The 17,294-nt window shown below is 48.4% G+C and overlaps 1 protein-coding gene across 3 annotated transcripts in view; it reads right to left on the bottom strand.

Annotated features, from left to right (window-relative positions):
• The window catches only part of MYH14 (myosin heavy chain 14), an 87,340-nt gene that overhangs the window by 17,967 nt on the left and 52,079 nt on the right, over nt 1-17,294 (bottom strand). For all 3 annotated transcript variants that reach the window (XM_063092200.1, XM_063092199.1, XM_063092201.1), the window contains 11 exons: nt 15,196-15,327; nt 14,119-14,325; nt 12,577-12,714; nt 10,587-10,710; nt 9,798-9,969; nt 7,969-8,181; nt 7,287-7,431; nt 6,400-6,606; nt 2,868-2,972; nt 2,632-2,784; nt 1,236-1,484 (listed from right to left, as the gene is read on the bottom strand). In XM_063092200.1, coding sequence (XP_062948270.1) covers nt 1,236-1,484; nt 2,632-2,784; nt 2,868-2,972; nt 6,400-6,606; nt 7,287-7,431; nt 7,969-8,181; nt 9,798-9,969; nt 10,587-10,710; nt 12,577-12,714; nt 14,119-14,325; nt 15,196-15,327 — 1,845 coding nt within the window. The remainder of the gene's footprint in view (nt 1-1,235; nt 1,485-2,631; nt 2,785-2,867; nt 2,973-6,399; nt 6,607-7,286; nt 7,432-7,968; nt 8,182-9,797; nt 9,970-10,586; nt 10,711-12,576; nt 12,715-14,118; nt 14,326-15,195; nt 15,328-17,294) is intronic.

Genomic DNA, 17,294 nt, shown 5'->3' with positions numbered 1-17,294 from the left:
CAAATGTTCATCGACTGGCTAATAGATATGCAAAATGTGGCTTATCTATACAGGAATAATACTCAGCGGTAAAAAAGGAATGAATTATTGGTACATGCAAAAACATGGATGAACCTCAAAATAATTATCCTGTTTCAAAGAAACCAATTGAAAAAGAGATTTATATGAAAAGAATTTATATAAAATTCAAGAAGATGCAAAAAAATTGATGACCTTTGGAACACTATTAGGCTATCAAAAATATACGTGCATTTGGAGTCCAAGAAGAAGGGGAAAAAGAGAGTGTGGGACAGAAAAATATTTGAAGAAATAATGGCTGAAAATTTTCACGTTTGATCAAAAAATCAACTCATAACAGTAGGAAGCTCAGCAATCCTGAAGCAGTATACATACAAAAACCTATAGCTGGGCATATCATAGTCAAACGGCTGAAAACCAAAGACAAAAAGACAATTTTTAAATCAGCTAAAAAAACACATCTCATTACCTACAGGGAAACAATGATTTGAATGAGTACTAACTTTTCGTCTGAAACAATGGAGGCCAGAGTTAATGGAATGACATCTTCAAATTGTTGAAAGAATAAAACTGTTTACCTAAAATTCTACGTCCAGTGAAAAATCTTTCAAATATGAGGGCAAAATAATGCCCCCTCCCACTGCTGCTACGTTTTCTAGATGAACAAAATCAGGCACAGAAACATTGCACAGTTTGCCCAAGCTACACGGTTAGAAAGAGATCGAGCAGGGATTTGAACCTCAGGCTCGCTTGACCTTAACTCTCTGGGATTCTGTGATTTTAGCTCATCCTCAGGCTGCCAGATGCTTGGCATTATTCCCATTTTCTAGATGGGTAAACTGAGGCTGAGATGAGAAAAGCAACTTGCCTGAGGTACCCAATGAGTCAGCTGAACAAGTGAAATCTGTTACTTCATTTAATCCTTATAAGCACCCTCTGGGGTGCTGAGAGGCTATTCCTATATTTCATCACCCAAACTACATCTTTGAAATTAAAGGTGGTGCGACTAATAATTATGCTTAGACAAGAGGCATAAAAGTGGCTGACAGAGGGGTGTCCTGTTTTACAGAGGCTCAGAGCCAAGAGTGTGTTGCTTCTTGGTGCTCCACCACTTCAGAGCTGAGCGTGACATCTCATGTTACTGATTCCTCACAACGACCACGGGAAGGATAGATTAACTGGCTAATTTCCCAGCTGGGTAAACTGAGGTGCCCCACCTGGTCGAACTTGCGCTGCTTCTTCTCCAGCGTGCTCACGAGCTGCCGCTGTTGCTCCAGGTCCACAGTGGCATCGTCCAGCTCCTGCTGCAGCAGGCGGCGGCCCCGCTCCAGCCGCTCCACTACCTCTGTCTTCTCTGCCAGGCGCTGGGTCAGGCTCTCGGCCTCGCGGGCTGCCCGGCGCCGTGCCTCCTCCCCTGCCTCCAGCAACCCCGCCTCCTCCTCCTGGCGCCGCCTCCACTCTGAGAGCTGGGGGAGGAGAGACAGGGTGGGTAGCAGTCATGGCCATGCTGAAGATATGAAGTGGTGGTGCCCCATTTCCCAGATAAGGAGACTGAGCCCTGGAAAGGGAAAGAAGTCACTCCACTGGGCTCTTCTCTCTCGGAGTGGAGTTGATGTTGCCAGTGCCACGAGCCCAACTCTTTCAGGGGATTAAAATGACTCCTGCCAGCACCAGAGAGGAATCAGACCTAGGTTCTTCCCTGGGAAACCCTCAGTCTCATGGGGGAGGCACAGCATTACAGGCAGGGTGATGGAGGCTGAGGAAGATGTATAGCAGCATGGGAGTCCATGGGAAGGGTTCAGAATCTGTTTAGAACATTCAGGAGAGACTTCCTGGAGGAGGTGGCATTTGAGATGAGCCTTGAAGTATGCATGGGAGTTTGCCAGTTGAAGGATATTTGCAGGTACTCATTCATTCAACAGCCATAACCATACCTGAGGCTCTACATTGGTCTGTGCTAGGGACCCAGATCTAACTCAGGTGGCATTCCGCTTTGAAGGGGCTTACAGTCTGGTGGGGAGACTCATGGGCAGAGACAGTCCCAACCCAAGATGACCGAAGTTGACACAGAGGAGAAAGAGGGGAGTGGTCAAGAAAAGCTTCTAACAGCAGCTGCTAAATTCAGAAGAATGAAAGGGTTTTCCAGGTGAAATGTGGCAGTGAAAATAGAGATAATACAACTAAAGATGAAGGAAATAACAGAATACATGGCCTCAAGTGCCCTGCTGAGAAGCATGGGCTTTGTCCAGGGGTTAACGGGAAGCCACAGGAGGGCCATGAGCAGGGCAGAGGCAGGGTCAGCTCTGGGTGTAGAAAGAGACGTCTGCGGCTATGTGAGGGATGAACTGGAAGGGGAGAGGCTGAGAGCAGGATCTAAATGGCAGAGCTGGGGCTGGAGCTGTGTGGATGGAGAGCAGGGGATGAGGCAGTCAGGGGGCAGAGGGACAGGGCTGGGCATGGTCTATAGGGAGTGAGGGAGAGTCAAGAGGTGAGAATAACACCCAGGGGTCTGGCTTATGACTGGGTGGATGGCAGGCCCATCCTTGAGCTGGGGAGTCTAGAGGAACAGCTTGGGGGACTGCCCCCTCGAAGGTCTTGCTCAGGGCTGCTCACCTGCACCTGGGAGGTCTGCAGCTCACGGCCCACCCGCTCCCTGGTGGCTGCTTCCTCCTCCAGCTGCTCCCGCAGCCCTGCCAGCTCAGCCTCCATGGCTCGCACCCGGGACCCCAAGGCCAGCTTCGCCCTGGTCTCCTCCTGCAGCAGCTCCTGTAGATGGAGGGGACAATGTCAGCTGTGGTCAGGAGAAGGATGGGGGGGTAATGGTGAGGTTGAAGGGTGGGCTGCATCACCTGGGCATCATGTAGCTGGGCTTCCGTGCTGCTCAGCTCCTTGCTCAGCCTGATGGCTTTGGACTCAGCCTCACTCAGCACCCCAGACACATTCTCAAGTTCAGCCTGTGGGAAGAGGCAGCTGGGATGAAGCTCTCTAATTGTGGCTTCCACCCAGCCAATCCCATCTATTTCTTGGTCTGAAATCTCTACCAGACATGGCTGGTGGGAATATAAAATGGCACAGCTGCTGTGGAAAACAGTCTGGAAGTTTCTCAAAGGGTTAAACATAGAGTTATCATATGACCTAGCAATTCCGCTCCTAGGTATGTAGCCAAGATAAGTGATAACATATGTCTATGCAGAAATAGACATGGAATGTTGATAGCAGCATTATTCACAATCATCAAAAGGTGGGAACCACCCAAATGTCCATCAATAAATAAATGGATGAACAAAATGCAGTATATCCACACAAAGTGTATTATTTGGCGATGAAAAGGAAGGAAGCACTGATACATGCTACAACATGGATGAACATTGGGAATATTATGCTTAGTAAAAGAAAGCAGTCACAAAGACCACATATTGTATGATTCCATTTATATACGATCTCCAGAATAGGAAATCTATAGAGACAGAGAGTAGATTAGTGCTTGCCTGGGTGGAGTGCAGGAAGACTTGGGGGATGATGGCTAAAGAGTATGGGATTTCTTTGGGGGGTGATGATAATGGTTTAAAATTAGACTATGGTGATGGTTGTACAACTCTGGGAATATACTAAAATCCATTCAATTGTACACTTTCAGTGGGCAAATTATATCGTATGTGAGTTATATCTCAATAAAGCTGTTCCTTCCCCTACCCCACCCCACAAAAAATCACCACCACAATGATCCTGGGCAAGGCTCCTGCTCCTTCCTGCTCCTCTGCTGCAGAAAATAGGCAGTTCATCACTGCCTTCCCCTTGGACTATTCCCTTCACAAGGGCAGAGACCTCCTCATCTTCCTTGCTGTGTCCCCAGGGCCCACAGCAGGGCTTGGCACACAGTAGGTGCTCAATAAATGTTTGTTGGACAAGAGTCTCCAGCACTTCTGCCTTACCCTGAGCCTCCTTATCTCCCTTTCTAAAGTGCACTTGAGGAACAAGTTTGGGTTTAAATTCTGTATAAGAAAATTTATCTGAAAACTTGGAATTGCTGTCATAGAACAGGACTGTCCAACAAGCCTGCCTTGGGTCCCTCTCACTCTCCAGGGGAATGAAACTCTCTCTGACTTACACTGTGGAGTTATATGAAGAAGACGGTTAAGTTGCAAATGATTCTGCCCAGTAGAGAAGATAATCTAAAGCTTTAATCAGTTGTCTCTAAACAAGCCACTTCATTCCAACATTCTCCCTCTTGTTGAATATACATGTATATCTATGTCTCCACTTGAACATCTTTGCTATCCTGCTTGGTTCCTCATAAATGCTTTAAATACATCTTTGATGTATGCTTACTATGTCTTTGTTCATGAAAGTCACGATTTGAACTTTTAAAAATTATATTTTGACCTGGACCTGGTATTTCTGGCTATATGACCTGGGACAAGTGACTTCCACCTTTCTGGGCCTCATTTTCCTTATCTATAAAGTGGGTATGATAACATGACCTACCTCCTAAGGCTGCTATGAAGATTACAGGAAATGAATATAAAGTGCCTAACTCAGTGGCTAGCATATATATCTAATGCTCAATAAATAAGAACATTTTACAGTTTTTGAGAGTGTACTGTGTGCCCAGAATCTATTCTAAGTGCCTTACTAAGTATTGGCTCACTGACTCACACACCAACCCTATAAAGTAGATACCAGTGTTATTCCCAGATTATATGAAGAGAAGCTGAGGCACAGAGAGGGTAGGCAATTTATCTAAGAACACACAGCTACAAGTGGTAGAACTGAGATTTGAGCCCAGGCAGAATGGCTCTATCCAATATGGTAGCCTCTAGCCACATGTGGCTATTTAAATTTAAATTTATAGTAATTAAAATGAAATAAAAGTAAAAATTCAGTTCCTCAGCTGTACTCCCCATATTTCTAGTGCTCAGTGTCACATGTGGCTAGTGGATAGTGCAAACAGAATATTCCCATCACTGAAGAAAGTTCTACTGGAAAACTGCTTAAAACTCATTCTACCAACCTCTAGCTCTACTTTTAGTGTCATTTTTACTTTTGTAATATGTAAAGAGCTTAGTAGAGTGACCACCAAGAAGCATGATTCCATTTGGGACAGACCCTAACTGTACCCCCAAATTCATTCTTCCCTGCTCCCACCATGAAAGACTATTAACTAGGACCATGGCTGCCAGCTGGAAACTACATTTCCCAGACTCCCTTGCAGCTAGCTGTTGTCATGTGATTAAGTTAGGGCCAATGGAACAAAAGCAAAATTAAACATGCAAATTATGTCACTTTTTCTCTTTTCCCCTTCCTAAGCTCGAGCACAGATGTGCGCACAACCCTGAAGATGAGGTCAAGGTTCCCTCAGGTATGGTGGAACAAGACAAAAGAATATGGGTCTTGAGTGATTTCATGGAGCAGAGTGCCTGCCAGCCTCCAAAGCTTACCCTGAGCCTATTTCTTGAGAGGGAAAAGACACATGTCTTTTCTTTAAGCTGGTGAATTTGGGAGGCTCTTTGTTATAGCAGCTTAACATTTACCATAACTAATACACTATTTTAATCTGGAAATTAAAAAACAGTAGTAGTGGTTTCCCTGCAGGGGGTGGGGAATTAAAAGTCATTCTTAAAAAAACAACAACAACAAAAAAAAAACCCTGTCATTCTTCCCTTCATTCTTTTTACTTGTTTGTATTCTCGAAAATGAATGAATAGGTCATTTAGTTAAAAACAGAATAAAATTAAGTTTTAAAAACCCACTTTTCGGGCCGACCCCGTGGCGCACTCGGGAGAGTGCGGCGCTGGGAGAGCAGCAGTGCTCCCACCACGGGTTCAGATCCTATATAGGGATGGCCGGTGCGCTCACTGGCTGAGCGCGGTGCGAACGCCACCAAGCCAAGGGTTGCGATACCCTTACCGGTCACAAAAAAAGACAAAAAAAACCCAACCCACTTTTCTTAGAATAGTCACAGTATGATATTGTCCTTGTACTGATCCATGCATTCACACCATAAATTTCTAATCAGACCATGAATTATTCAAAGTAAGAAAAGAAGAGAAGAGAAAGTAAGGATGTGGCAGGGTTAAGAGCCAAAGAGTCAGACACATCTGGGTTTGAGTTTCAGCTCTGAGTGACCTTAGGCAATCAAATTGACAGCTCTAGGTCTCAGTTTCCTCTTGTGTAAAATTGGAACAATATTAGTTTTTCCTTACAAAAAAAATGCTTGATATACAGAAACTGCCCACCAAATATTAGCTACTCAGGCATGATTATGTTGGAACAGCTGGATGGGACAGCAGGGTTGATGTGGACCAAAAAGAAGCCCAGAGAGGGCAGGTATCTCACCCAAGGTTACACAGCAGAGACCCCTTCATTGGCTACCCCACTCACCTGGGCTCGCTGCAGCTTCTCAGCAGCCTCCACTCGTGCCCGCTCCCCATCTCCAGCCCGGCCCTGCACCTCCTGCAGCTGGGACTCCAGGCGGCGCCTCCGCTGTTCACCCTCCTGACGTGCAGTCTGCAGGCTGCTCAGCTCCATCCGCAGCTCGGACACCTCAGCCTCCAGGGCCAGCCGGGTCTTCTCCCATGCAGCTTTGCCCTGGCCAGGGAGAGAGACAAGCAAAGGTTTATGAGTCCTCCTCTCCACCAGGTCAGGGCCTGTGCACTGGCTGTTTCCTCTGCTTGGAATTCCTTGCTCTTTCTTAAACACTCAGGCATATTCCTGCCTCAGGGCCTTTGCGCTGGCTGTTCCCTCTGCTTGGAATTCCTTGCTCTTTCTTAAACACTCAGGCATATTCCTGACTCAGGGCCTTTGCACTGGCTGTTCCCTCTGCCTGGAACATGCTTCCCCCTGAAGCCCAGATGGCTCACCCCTTACCTCCCTCAGTTTTTTACTCGGATATCACCTTCTCACAGAATTCTTCCATGGACTCTCTAAAATCACACCCCCTCCCTCAGCACTGATTCCCCTTTCCCTGTTCATCATGGCCCCATAGCACTTACTACCCCAATATATATTATAAATGTGTTTATACTGTTTACTCTCTGCCTCTCTCACTAAAACGTGAAGTCCACAAGGGAAGGCAGTATCGGTTGTTTTGTTTACTGCTGGGTCGCCAGCACCATCCTCGGGACATAGTACGTACTCAATTAATGCTCGCTGAATGAAAGGCGAATGGAAGACATATTCGAAGAACCCCAGGAAGATGACCAGCCATAGGTACCTCCACCAGCCCGGCGTCCTGTTCTCCCCACTCCCTTCCCCCTGCCTCAACCTACCCTCCGAGCCTGCTCCAGCTGCTCAGCCAGCTCTCCCAGTGCCTGGCCATGGCGCTGCCTCAGCTCCTGCACTGCCACCTCGTGAATGTGTGTCTCCTCCTCCAGAGCCTTTTTCAACTCCGTCACCTCCTGTTCCCTCTTGGACCTTTTATTGAGAGAAGGGGAAAGGGAACAGAATTACAGAATAGAGGAAGGCAGGGACTGTGGGGGAGCCCCTTGACAGCTGGTTGTGCCTGCCTCCTCGTCGTCTTTCCCTTCAAGGACGGGGACCTCACTCTACACTCCCAAAGGGATCTTGGCAGTGATGCTGTGGGAAGAGCGTGGCTTGAAGGGTGAACTCTTACTCACCTTTTAAACCCTATTCAAAAGACCCTTCCTCAGGATAGTCTTCCTGGGCCCTCTATCATCTGTAATGCCCTATGTTACTCCATTAAAGCATCCTTTGTTCAGAATCGGGTCTATCTTTGCTTCCCCTGAGACTAGGAGTTCCCTAGGATGATGTCTGGGTCTGACTCATGTCTGCCCTAGCTAGGCTGAAGCTGGGCCCAGAGCCGGTGCTCAATAAACAATTGTTGAATCCTTTAACCCTTGTGTACACAGAGACCTCACACCCGAGTCCTCTACCCCCTACCCCTGCGCTGTGTGCATTTGGGCTGTGCAGCCACTGGGCCCCGGGCCTCACCGGAGCTCCTGCTGCGCATTGGTAGAGTCCAGCGTGTCCTCTAACTCTCCCCGCAGTGCCTCCAGCTCCTCACCCAGGTCCCGGCGCTGCTTCTCTGCCTTGGCCCTGGCTGCACGCTCAGCTTCCAGGTCCTCCTGGGCCTCAGCCAGGCCTGCTTGTGCCTCCCTCAGGGATTTGAGCAGCTGAGCTCGGGCCCCACTCTCATCCTCTGCCCTGGGGTGACAAAGACCATGAAGTTGGTACAGGAGCAGACAGGAGTGAGGTGATGATTTCTAGGGGTGGAGAGACCAGACGTGGGCTTTGGGGGTGGACAGTCCTGGGTTCAAATCCTAGCTCTGTCAATAGGCACATGATTCCAGTATTTAGAGCCTCAGTTTTCTTAGCTGCAAAATGGGAATGACGCCAACAGTAATCACAGGTGATGCTTACTGAGTTTCTGCTACATGCAAGCCCTTTACTTGTATCACCTTATTTAACGTTCATGCGAAATGAGGAAACAGGCCCAGAGTAGGGAAAGCACGTGTCCAGGTCACCTGGTTAGTGAGTGGTAGGGCAGACCTAGAGTCCCTCCTCATAACCGCTATGGGTTATGGCTTCTCACCCCCCCATGCAGTGTCACTGCAAAGAGAAATTGAGTCGGGCTGCAGCGTTCATCACTCAGGGAGCCATGCAGGCCTGGGTTATTATCCCCTGCTTGGCCACCTGCCCTGGCAAGTGACAACCTCTCTGCACAGCAGACTCCTGGTCTGCGAGAGGACATGAACAATGAACACCCCACTTCACAGGGGTTCCCTAGAGGACAGCAATAAAAATAACACAAAAGACCACATGTTGCATGATTCCACTTAAAAATACCCAGCACAGGCAAATCCTATTCGGACAGAAAGCAGATGAGTGGCTGCCAGGAGCTGGGAAGGAGGGGAATAGGAAGTGGCTGCTTAATAGGTACAGGGTTTCCTACTGGGGTGACGAAAATGTTTTCAAACTAGAAAGAAGTAATGGTTGTACAACATTGTGAACGGACTCAATCCACTGAATTGTACGCTTTCAAATGGTTACTTTTATGTAAATTTCACCTCAATACAAAAAAAGCAAAAGCAAAAGCAAGGGTAATAATCAAAAGTAGTAACAAAACACTCAGTATTTACTGAGAGCTTAGGGTGTGACAAGCGTTAAGGAGCACTTTCATATTTAATCCCCACACTAACCACAGGAGTAGAGCTTCTAACTTGCCCCCACTTTACAGATAAAGAAACCAGGGCTACAGCAGTGATGTCACATGGCCAAAAAGGGGAGAAGCCAGGATTTGAACCCAGAAGTCAGACAGACAGACACACACACACACACACACACACACACACACACACACACACACACACACACATACACCATGTACCATCAATTCTACAATGCACACTTTTTCACATTTTAACATCTCTGAAATGGAGCTGCACCTATAATGAAGGGTGTCTTAGACTGCGTGAAGCATGGTGCATAAAAAGCACTGGAAATACCAAGCCCCATATCTGGCATACAGTAGGAGCTCAATAATTGTGAACAAGTGCAACTATAATTATTATGATTCCTTACACAAGCAGCCACTTGTGAAATCACAGGTGACTGTGGGTTGTTCAATGTGGAAGGCTTGGAGCTCTTGCTATCTCCATTTGACAGAAGGGGATACTGAGACCTGGGGAGGATGTGGCTTGTTCATGGCTAGTGAGTGGCTCAGCTGGTGTATGTGTCCAGGAGTGTCTGACTGGGGTGTCCTGTTGCTGCCAGGCCATGCACCTGTGCTGCTTCCCCTACCGAGCCCACCCAGCCCGCACCTGGCCAGCGCAGCCTGCAGCTCCTCTTCCTTGCGGCCCAGCTGGCCCCGCAGCTCCTCTGCCCGCTGCTGCTGCTCCACCATCTGTTCCTGCAGCTCTGAGCTCTCCCCATCTAATCGCCGCTTCAGCTTCTCCAGCTCCTGGCGGCCCTTCTCCTCCTTCCGCAGGCGGTCTGGAGGTGGGAGTGGGGGCCGTGCAAGGGTGTCCAGACGCACAAGCCCAGCAGCTCCCACAGAGGCCATGGCCCCAGCACTCACCACATATAAGGCCGAGCTCAGCATCTCCTCCAACACCCTCTCCTCTTCCCAGCATCCCCATCTCGGGGACCACCCCACCATCCTCCTAGACCCCAGGCCAGACCCCTAGGCACTGTCTTCTCCTCACCCCAATGGCAGCCCCTTGCTCCTCCCCTGACTCTCTCTGCCACATGTCCACAGCCCTGTCTTCTCCTCAGCCTCCTCCTTGTGCCCTTTCCCTTCTGTTTCTGATTCTAAGTCCACAGCAAGAGATGGAGAGACAAAAATGGGTCTGAAACAGACAGTTAGTGGAGCAGTTAGATGGAGAGAAAGTGAGAGTGACCTAAGACATCAAGGAGAAAGAAAGAGTAGGATTTAGAGATACATAAAGAATGGAAGAGCTGGGAGGACACGCAGTCAGTCCTGAGCACTCTTTCCTATCCCATTTAGCAGAAATGACCATTGAGACCCCACAACATGAGGCTTGGCCGAGGTCCCCCATTGGAATGTGCACCGACCCCCACAGCTCCCCACTGGGCAGGTGGGCACTCACCCTCCATGTCTGCAATTGTGGCCTCATATTTGAGTCGTAGCTTATTGAGGCTCTTGATTTTCTCTTCCTCCTCCGCCGCCTGGGACGAGAACTCAGCCAGACGCTCTTCCAGCAGCCTCCGCTCCTGAGGGGCAGTGGGAGGTGTGGGGTGGTCAGGAGCTGGGCCTGGAGCAGCCCCTGCCAGACCTGCAGCTTCTGGTGCTGTTTTCGTCTGCATTTCTGCTCATCCTCACCCTCCCCTGACCTTCATTCTCCCAACCTTCTCCCTCTTCTTCCCATCCTGTGGGTCCAGACACCCATCCCACTCCCACTGGTTCACACTGTAAACTGCAGTGCAGTAACTCTCATTATTTAAAGTACACCTCCATTCATTAACCCATTATCCCTCTGCTGGACACTGAAGTTGATTCCAACCAATTGCTGTTACAAACAATACTGCAATGAACATCCTTGCACATCTGCTACATTTGTGTGTGAGTTTTGGACCCCTGCTACTTCTCAAAGCACGGTTCATAGGCCAACAGCATCGCTGTCAAATGGGAGCTTGCCAGAGATTCCACATCTTGGTTCCCACCCCAGACTGGCTGAATCAGAATCTGCATTTTAACAAGCTCCTCATGTGAGTCAAGTGCACATTAGTGTCTGAGAAACACTGGTCTAGAACAGGACTTTTCAAACTGTGAGTGGTTTTGGAAATTAATGAAGTGGGTTGGCCCTATCCTTAAAAAGAATGAAATGGAACAGAGTAGAATAGAAAACTTCAGAGCCAGTGTCTGGCTTACTGTTTTCAACTTTTCACTGTCTCCCTATAATACTATTATGTATCTATGCCCTTGGCCATGTTGCTTTGTTGAGTCTCCCACTGAAGTCAAGAATGTAAAGTCAGCCCTGCCCCACTGAGGTTGGGCCTGGCCATGTGACTTGCTTTGGCCAATAGAATGCTGGTGGATGTGATATAAGCAGAGGACTTAAAAGTGCTTGTGTGGTCTGGTCTGGCCTTTGTCCTTCTACCTGCCACCATCAAAAGAGCAGGACCTGTGTTGCTGCTGGTCCTTCAATGCAGGACAGCCTGGGGCTAAGCCCAGCCAATCCACACTCATGGGGAAAATATTGCTATTGTAGCTGCCGAGACCTGGGGGCTGTTTGTTATGCAGCACTATCACAGCCGAAAACTAATACATGTAGTGATGGTAAGGAGTGTTTTGTGAAACTTCTGACTCAGTTGTGCATGCATGTGTGTATGTTTCAGCTCTGACTCTCAATGTATAATATATTTATTCCTGTGCATTATAGTCAAGAAAGACTGTGATCTATAGCAGCACTATCTGACAGAACTTTCTAGAATAATGAAAATGTTTTACACACTGAACAGTACAGTAGCCACTAGCCACATGTGGCTATTTAGCACTTGACTTATGGCTAGAGAGACAGAGGACCTGAATCTTAAATTTTATTTTATGTTAATTAGTTTAAATTTAAATAGTCGCATGTGGCTAGTGGTTACTGTTTTGGACAGTGCAGTTCTAGAATACATACCTACAAGTAGAATTCTCGGGTTGCATGGAATACACATCCTCAACTCTGTACTAGAGATTGCCAACTTACTCTCCAGAGTAGATGACACAACTTATACCTCACCAGCAGTGCATAAGAACACTATTGCTATACATCCTCACCAATTCATAGCATTTTCCAACTTGAATATATTTGTTGATCCAGTGAGTGTGAAATGTGATTTTAATTTTCATGTCACTGATGTCTAGTGATCAAGTATCTATCTATTTATGCTTTTATTTGCCATTCACTCCTCTACGTACTGTGGGCTAATATCTTTCGTCTATTTCCCTATTGGCAGTTTAGCTTTTGCATGTTGATTTCTTGGAGCTCATTCTACAAAGTGGACACCAACCCTTTAGCCATCAGGCTTGTTGTCACCATGCAAACACGCCCATCAATGCATCCCTCTCCTGGCTGCTCACAGGCCCCTAACCTTGCTCAGCTTGGCATTCTGGTCTTCCAAGAGTAGCAGGTCCTCCTCAAATTTCTTCAGCTTTGCCTCTGTTGTCACCTTCTCCAGCTGCAGCTTCTGCCTTGCCCCCTCCTCAGCCTCGAGGTGGGTCTCTAGTTCCTGGAGTGAGGAGGAGGGAGGAGTAAGAACCTAGGGCCTGAGGGATGGAGTGTGATGGGGAAGGAGGGAGTAGAGGGATGGTTCAAAGAACCTCGGGGGCTTGTGGCTCAGACAGGTCAATACCCTGGGTGAGGCTGGGAAGGATCAAACTCTTACTGGTTTTCCCATTTCATTCATTAGCTCAACAAGCATTTATTGAGTGCCTAGTGTATGCCAGGTACTGTTCTAGGCTCTGAGGATAAATAAAAATCCCTGTCCTTATGGAAATTACATATGTATTGTATGTTAGTCGGGGAGGGATGCAGATTATAAACAGTAAACATAACAAATAAACAAATCATATAGATGGCTACTGCCCATGATGGCAGTCACTGGGCACACTGGAAATTAAGATTCAATATTACATGCTGCCTAAGTACAGCCTTCCTACTCAGTCTGCTCTCACAAATAAGGTCCTCTAGCCATTTAATCCTCCTTATCAAGGGAACCAGGCACAGTACCTGCTTTTCCCTGAGAAGCACATTTCAGTTCCCTGCCAGCCCATGGAATTAAACAAACCACTCACGTTTCCATGGCAACCAGGGGTCACCTTACCTTCTTGTTACTACAAAACTGGTTTTCCAGAGTCTTGCTTGTTCACTCTATTCTTGAATGCAATCCCCATGTGGCCTTTCATGGCACTTGGGCTATGAGTATTTGTGACTAATCAACTGCTGTCAATCTCATCTGTCCAGTGCCAGGTGTCATGTGTTCGCCACCATCTCCATAATGCTAGGGCAGGATCCCTCCCTCACCAATGGGGTGTAGAGGAGGTGATTAAAACACTTTTGAGGTCTTGAAATAGGGGTGATCAAGAAACTAAATTTTCTACTTTAATTTTATTATAATCTAAAACTCGACACTCAGTCACTGGAAAACTTTTAAGTATGATTGGAACAACTTGGGTATGTGAATCTGTAGAGTATCTATTGGGTATGTGAACTGCAGAAGTTATGAACTAAAAATAAAGATCAAGTATTTCCAATAAAAATTTAGCATCTGAACTGAGATGTGCCATAAGTATAAAATGCACACTAGGTCTTGAAGGGGAACCATGAGAAAGCAGCCTGCCTATGAATGCAGCAGCATAGAGGCAGATGGACCCAGGGGATGGAGGGAGGCAGAGTCCTGAGAATATCACTTGAATGTCTGGATCCAGCCATACCTGAAGCATACACATTCTAGAGTCTCCCATTATTTGAACTAAAAAAAATATATATATATTATTTTGCTTAAGTCACTCAGAGCTAAGTTTTCCACAAATTCATGGCCAAAAGAGGCTTGTTTTGCAGAAGCAAATGTGGGTGGTGTAGACAGGAGTCTGGGAGAGGGTGACCTGGTGGGCACATGGAGTGGGGGATGGACCTGTATATGCTGCTGCAGCCTCTTCTTCTCAGTTTGGAACTGGCGGCTGCACTCCTCCTCCTCGCCCACACGAGCCTCCAGCTCCGACACTACTAGCTCTAGTTCTTGCTTGCGGGCCGCCAGCCGTGCCCGCATCTCCTCAGCTTCAGCACACAGCTCTGCCTCTGCTCGTAATTGTTCTGCCAGGTGGGTGCGCTCCTCTTCAAGCTGGGGACAGGGCAGAGGGTCAGTGGTCAGCAGGCAGTGCTCCCAGGGCAACCCTCAGTGCAGCACCACGTCCCTTCTGCCCTCTAACTTGCTTTGCCCCTCAAGACCTCAGGGGCAGGAGTGGGAGACATAGTCCCCCAAACTACTCCTCTCCCAGGTCCCTATCTCAGATTGACCTCACATCCCCATAATCACTGAGTCAGACTCCTAGGTTTCTCACCTTCCTCACTTCCATCAGGACTGATGACAGCGCATCAGTCCCCAGCTCTATCCCTTTTGCCCCTAACTCTCTCTGCCCTAGCTCCTTCATTTCTGTCCCCATAGCCCCAGTAGGCTCAGGTCTTGTTCCCTCCCACCAGACTCTCTCCAGACTCCTCCCCTTCCACTCCATTCTCCAAATAACCCCAGAGGGGTCTTTCTACCCACTCACATTTCATTTAATACTCCTATACCTAGAAATTTAGTCAAAATAAATAATTCAGAGAAAGCAAACATTAAAATGCTCAAGAAGGGGTTTGCTCCAGTGTTATTTTAAGGCAGCAAAAGTACTGGAAAGAGTTAAAAGCCCACCGCCTGCATACCATAGTCCTGCCACAGTGGAGCCCCTGGCCTGCCCCCAAACCCCACAGCCCAGGTTCCTGAGCATCCTGGTTCTGCAGGACTCCCCCAACCCAACCTGGCCCATACTGTAGCTGCACCTCCAGGGCTCTACTCCCGCACCTCGTGGCTCAACCAATCCCTGCCTGGCCCCGGTGAACCCTGACTCTACCCCCACCCTATCCCTTCTATGCACAGCCCAGGCCTGCGCTTGCTGGCTGCGCCAGAAGCCCCGCCCACACCGGCCCCGCCCACACCGGCCCCGCCCCTCACCTGTGCCACGCGGCCCTGGAGCTCGCCCACTTCGCGGGCGCTCTGCTGCTGCAGCTCCTGCACTTTCTGCAGCTCCTGTACCTGTGCCTGCAGCACCTCATCCTGCCGTGTCACTTGCAGCAGTGGCTTCACCTGGGGGGGAGGGGTGGTGGAACGACTGCCTCCCAAGGTAGGAGGCCACTTGGCCCCAGGGATAACACCATTCTCCCCGACTCCTAGTGGGGCCCAAGTTCTTGAGTATAAATCCCAGCTCCTCCACCTGCTAAGCTGTGTGACCTCGGGCAAGCACATCAGTGTCCTCATCTTGACAACAGTCCCTGCTTTACAGGGTTTTCAGATTAAATGAGTTGCCATTTGTAAAGAGCCTAGAAGAATGACAGGTACGTGGCAAGCACCACTAAATACATTTTTTTCTCTCGGCTAAAGGAACCCCTGCATCCAAGAGACACTGCAGCAGCTGCTATTCTGTGGGACAGCGTTTGTTAAGATTCTTAGTCCAAGGTCCATAGTGAGAGATATGCTTTACTTTGTGTGAATCAGGTCAGGGGGACAGGTATGAGCATGCGCTCTCTCTCTCTCTCTCTCTCTCTCTCTCTCTCACACACACACACACACACACACACACACACACACACACACACACACACACACACACACACACACACACACGGGGACAGGTATGAGCATGCGCTCTCTCTCTCTCTCTCTCTCTCTCTCACACACACACACACACACACACACACACCTGAAGCAAAAGTTTCACAAAACCACTCTCCACCTTGCTAAGTGGGATCCACTCTGACAATTTCTGTTCTACTGTTTGCTACCCAGTTCTGCACAACTCTGCTTGATTCTTTTCCACTCTACACAAATCAGTATTTCATTATCTTTTTCGCCCTAATTCATGGCATTTATTACAGTTATCATTTTACATTTCTCTGTGGGATTCATGAATTAATGCCTGTCAAACCAAACCCCGTCCCTACCCCTCAAGACCTAGGCAAACTTTTTCTTCAAGGTCCAGCTAGGAAGTATCTGAGGCTTTACAGGCGATACGGTCTCTGCTTTGCCTACTGCACTCAGCCAGCGCAGCACAAAAGCAGCCACAGACAGGACACTAACCAATGAGCCTTTACAAAAACAGCTCTCTGGCCTGCAGGCTATAGTGTGCCAACTCTTGCCCCAGACTGCGGGCTCCATGGGGGCAGGACCTTGTCTATTCTTACTCACCGTTTATCCCAGCCCCTATAAGAGTTCTTGACATACAGTCGGTGCTCAGTTAACACTGGCTGAGGAAATACAGGCTGACCTCACAGACATCTTATTCAGAACTACACTGAATACCTCTTTTTGCCCCTAAACCTCCCCAGTTTCCCACTGGGGGATCACCCAGGCTCCAGGGGGCATGTTGACCTGGCTTTGCCCCTCTGCTTTTGGTGGGCATGTGATGCCAGCCTGGCCCATCTGATGTGGACTAACTGGCTCTGGGACGGTCCCATGACTCTAGCTGGGATAATAAGTGTGACACCTGGGAATCTGGCTGGAGCTGTGTGATAAGAGGAGACCGAGCTGGCCAAGATGGTGGTGGGGGCAAGCCTCCTCCTGCTGGTGACTCCTGTGCAGGAAGACTCTACTGGTGGTCATCATGGAGGAAAGCCAAAGGGAGACACAGAATGTCGGACACTGACGTCACTGTTTGGACCCTTGTGCAGTGAAGGGTGAACTCAGCAGGCCTCAGTTGTCTGAACTCTACATGTTTCAAAGAAAGGACTGATCCTTGACCGGTTCCTGGGAGACAGCTTTTAAGCTCTTGAAATGTCCTGCCTAATAAAGAGTGTGTTTGTTTATCTGGGCCTTGGACCATACCAGATAGGCTATGATATCAAAGACATGATTACAAAGTGACTTATGGTGGGGGCCGTAGGCCATGAGGTATTAGTTTGATCTCTGGAGGGGCTGGAGACTGAGTGACTAAGGTCAGCCATGTGGGTGCTCCTTGCCTGTGTGATCAACCTCCAGTAAAAATCCTGGATGACAAGGCTTGGGTGACCTCCCCTGATCGGCAATAGTTACTGAGTGTTGTCACACACTGTTACTGT

The sequence above is a fragment of the Cynocephalus volans genome, chromosome 3 (genome assembly GCF_027409185.1).
Source record: "Cynocephalus volans isolate mCynVol1 chromosome 3, mCynVol1.pri, whole genome shotgun sequence".
Taxonomy (NCBI): Eukaryota; Metazoa; Chordata; class Mammalia; order Dermoptera; family Cynocephalidae; genus Cynocephalus; species Cynocephalus volans.
This window is presented reverse-complemented; position numbering and strand designations above follow the sequence as displayed.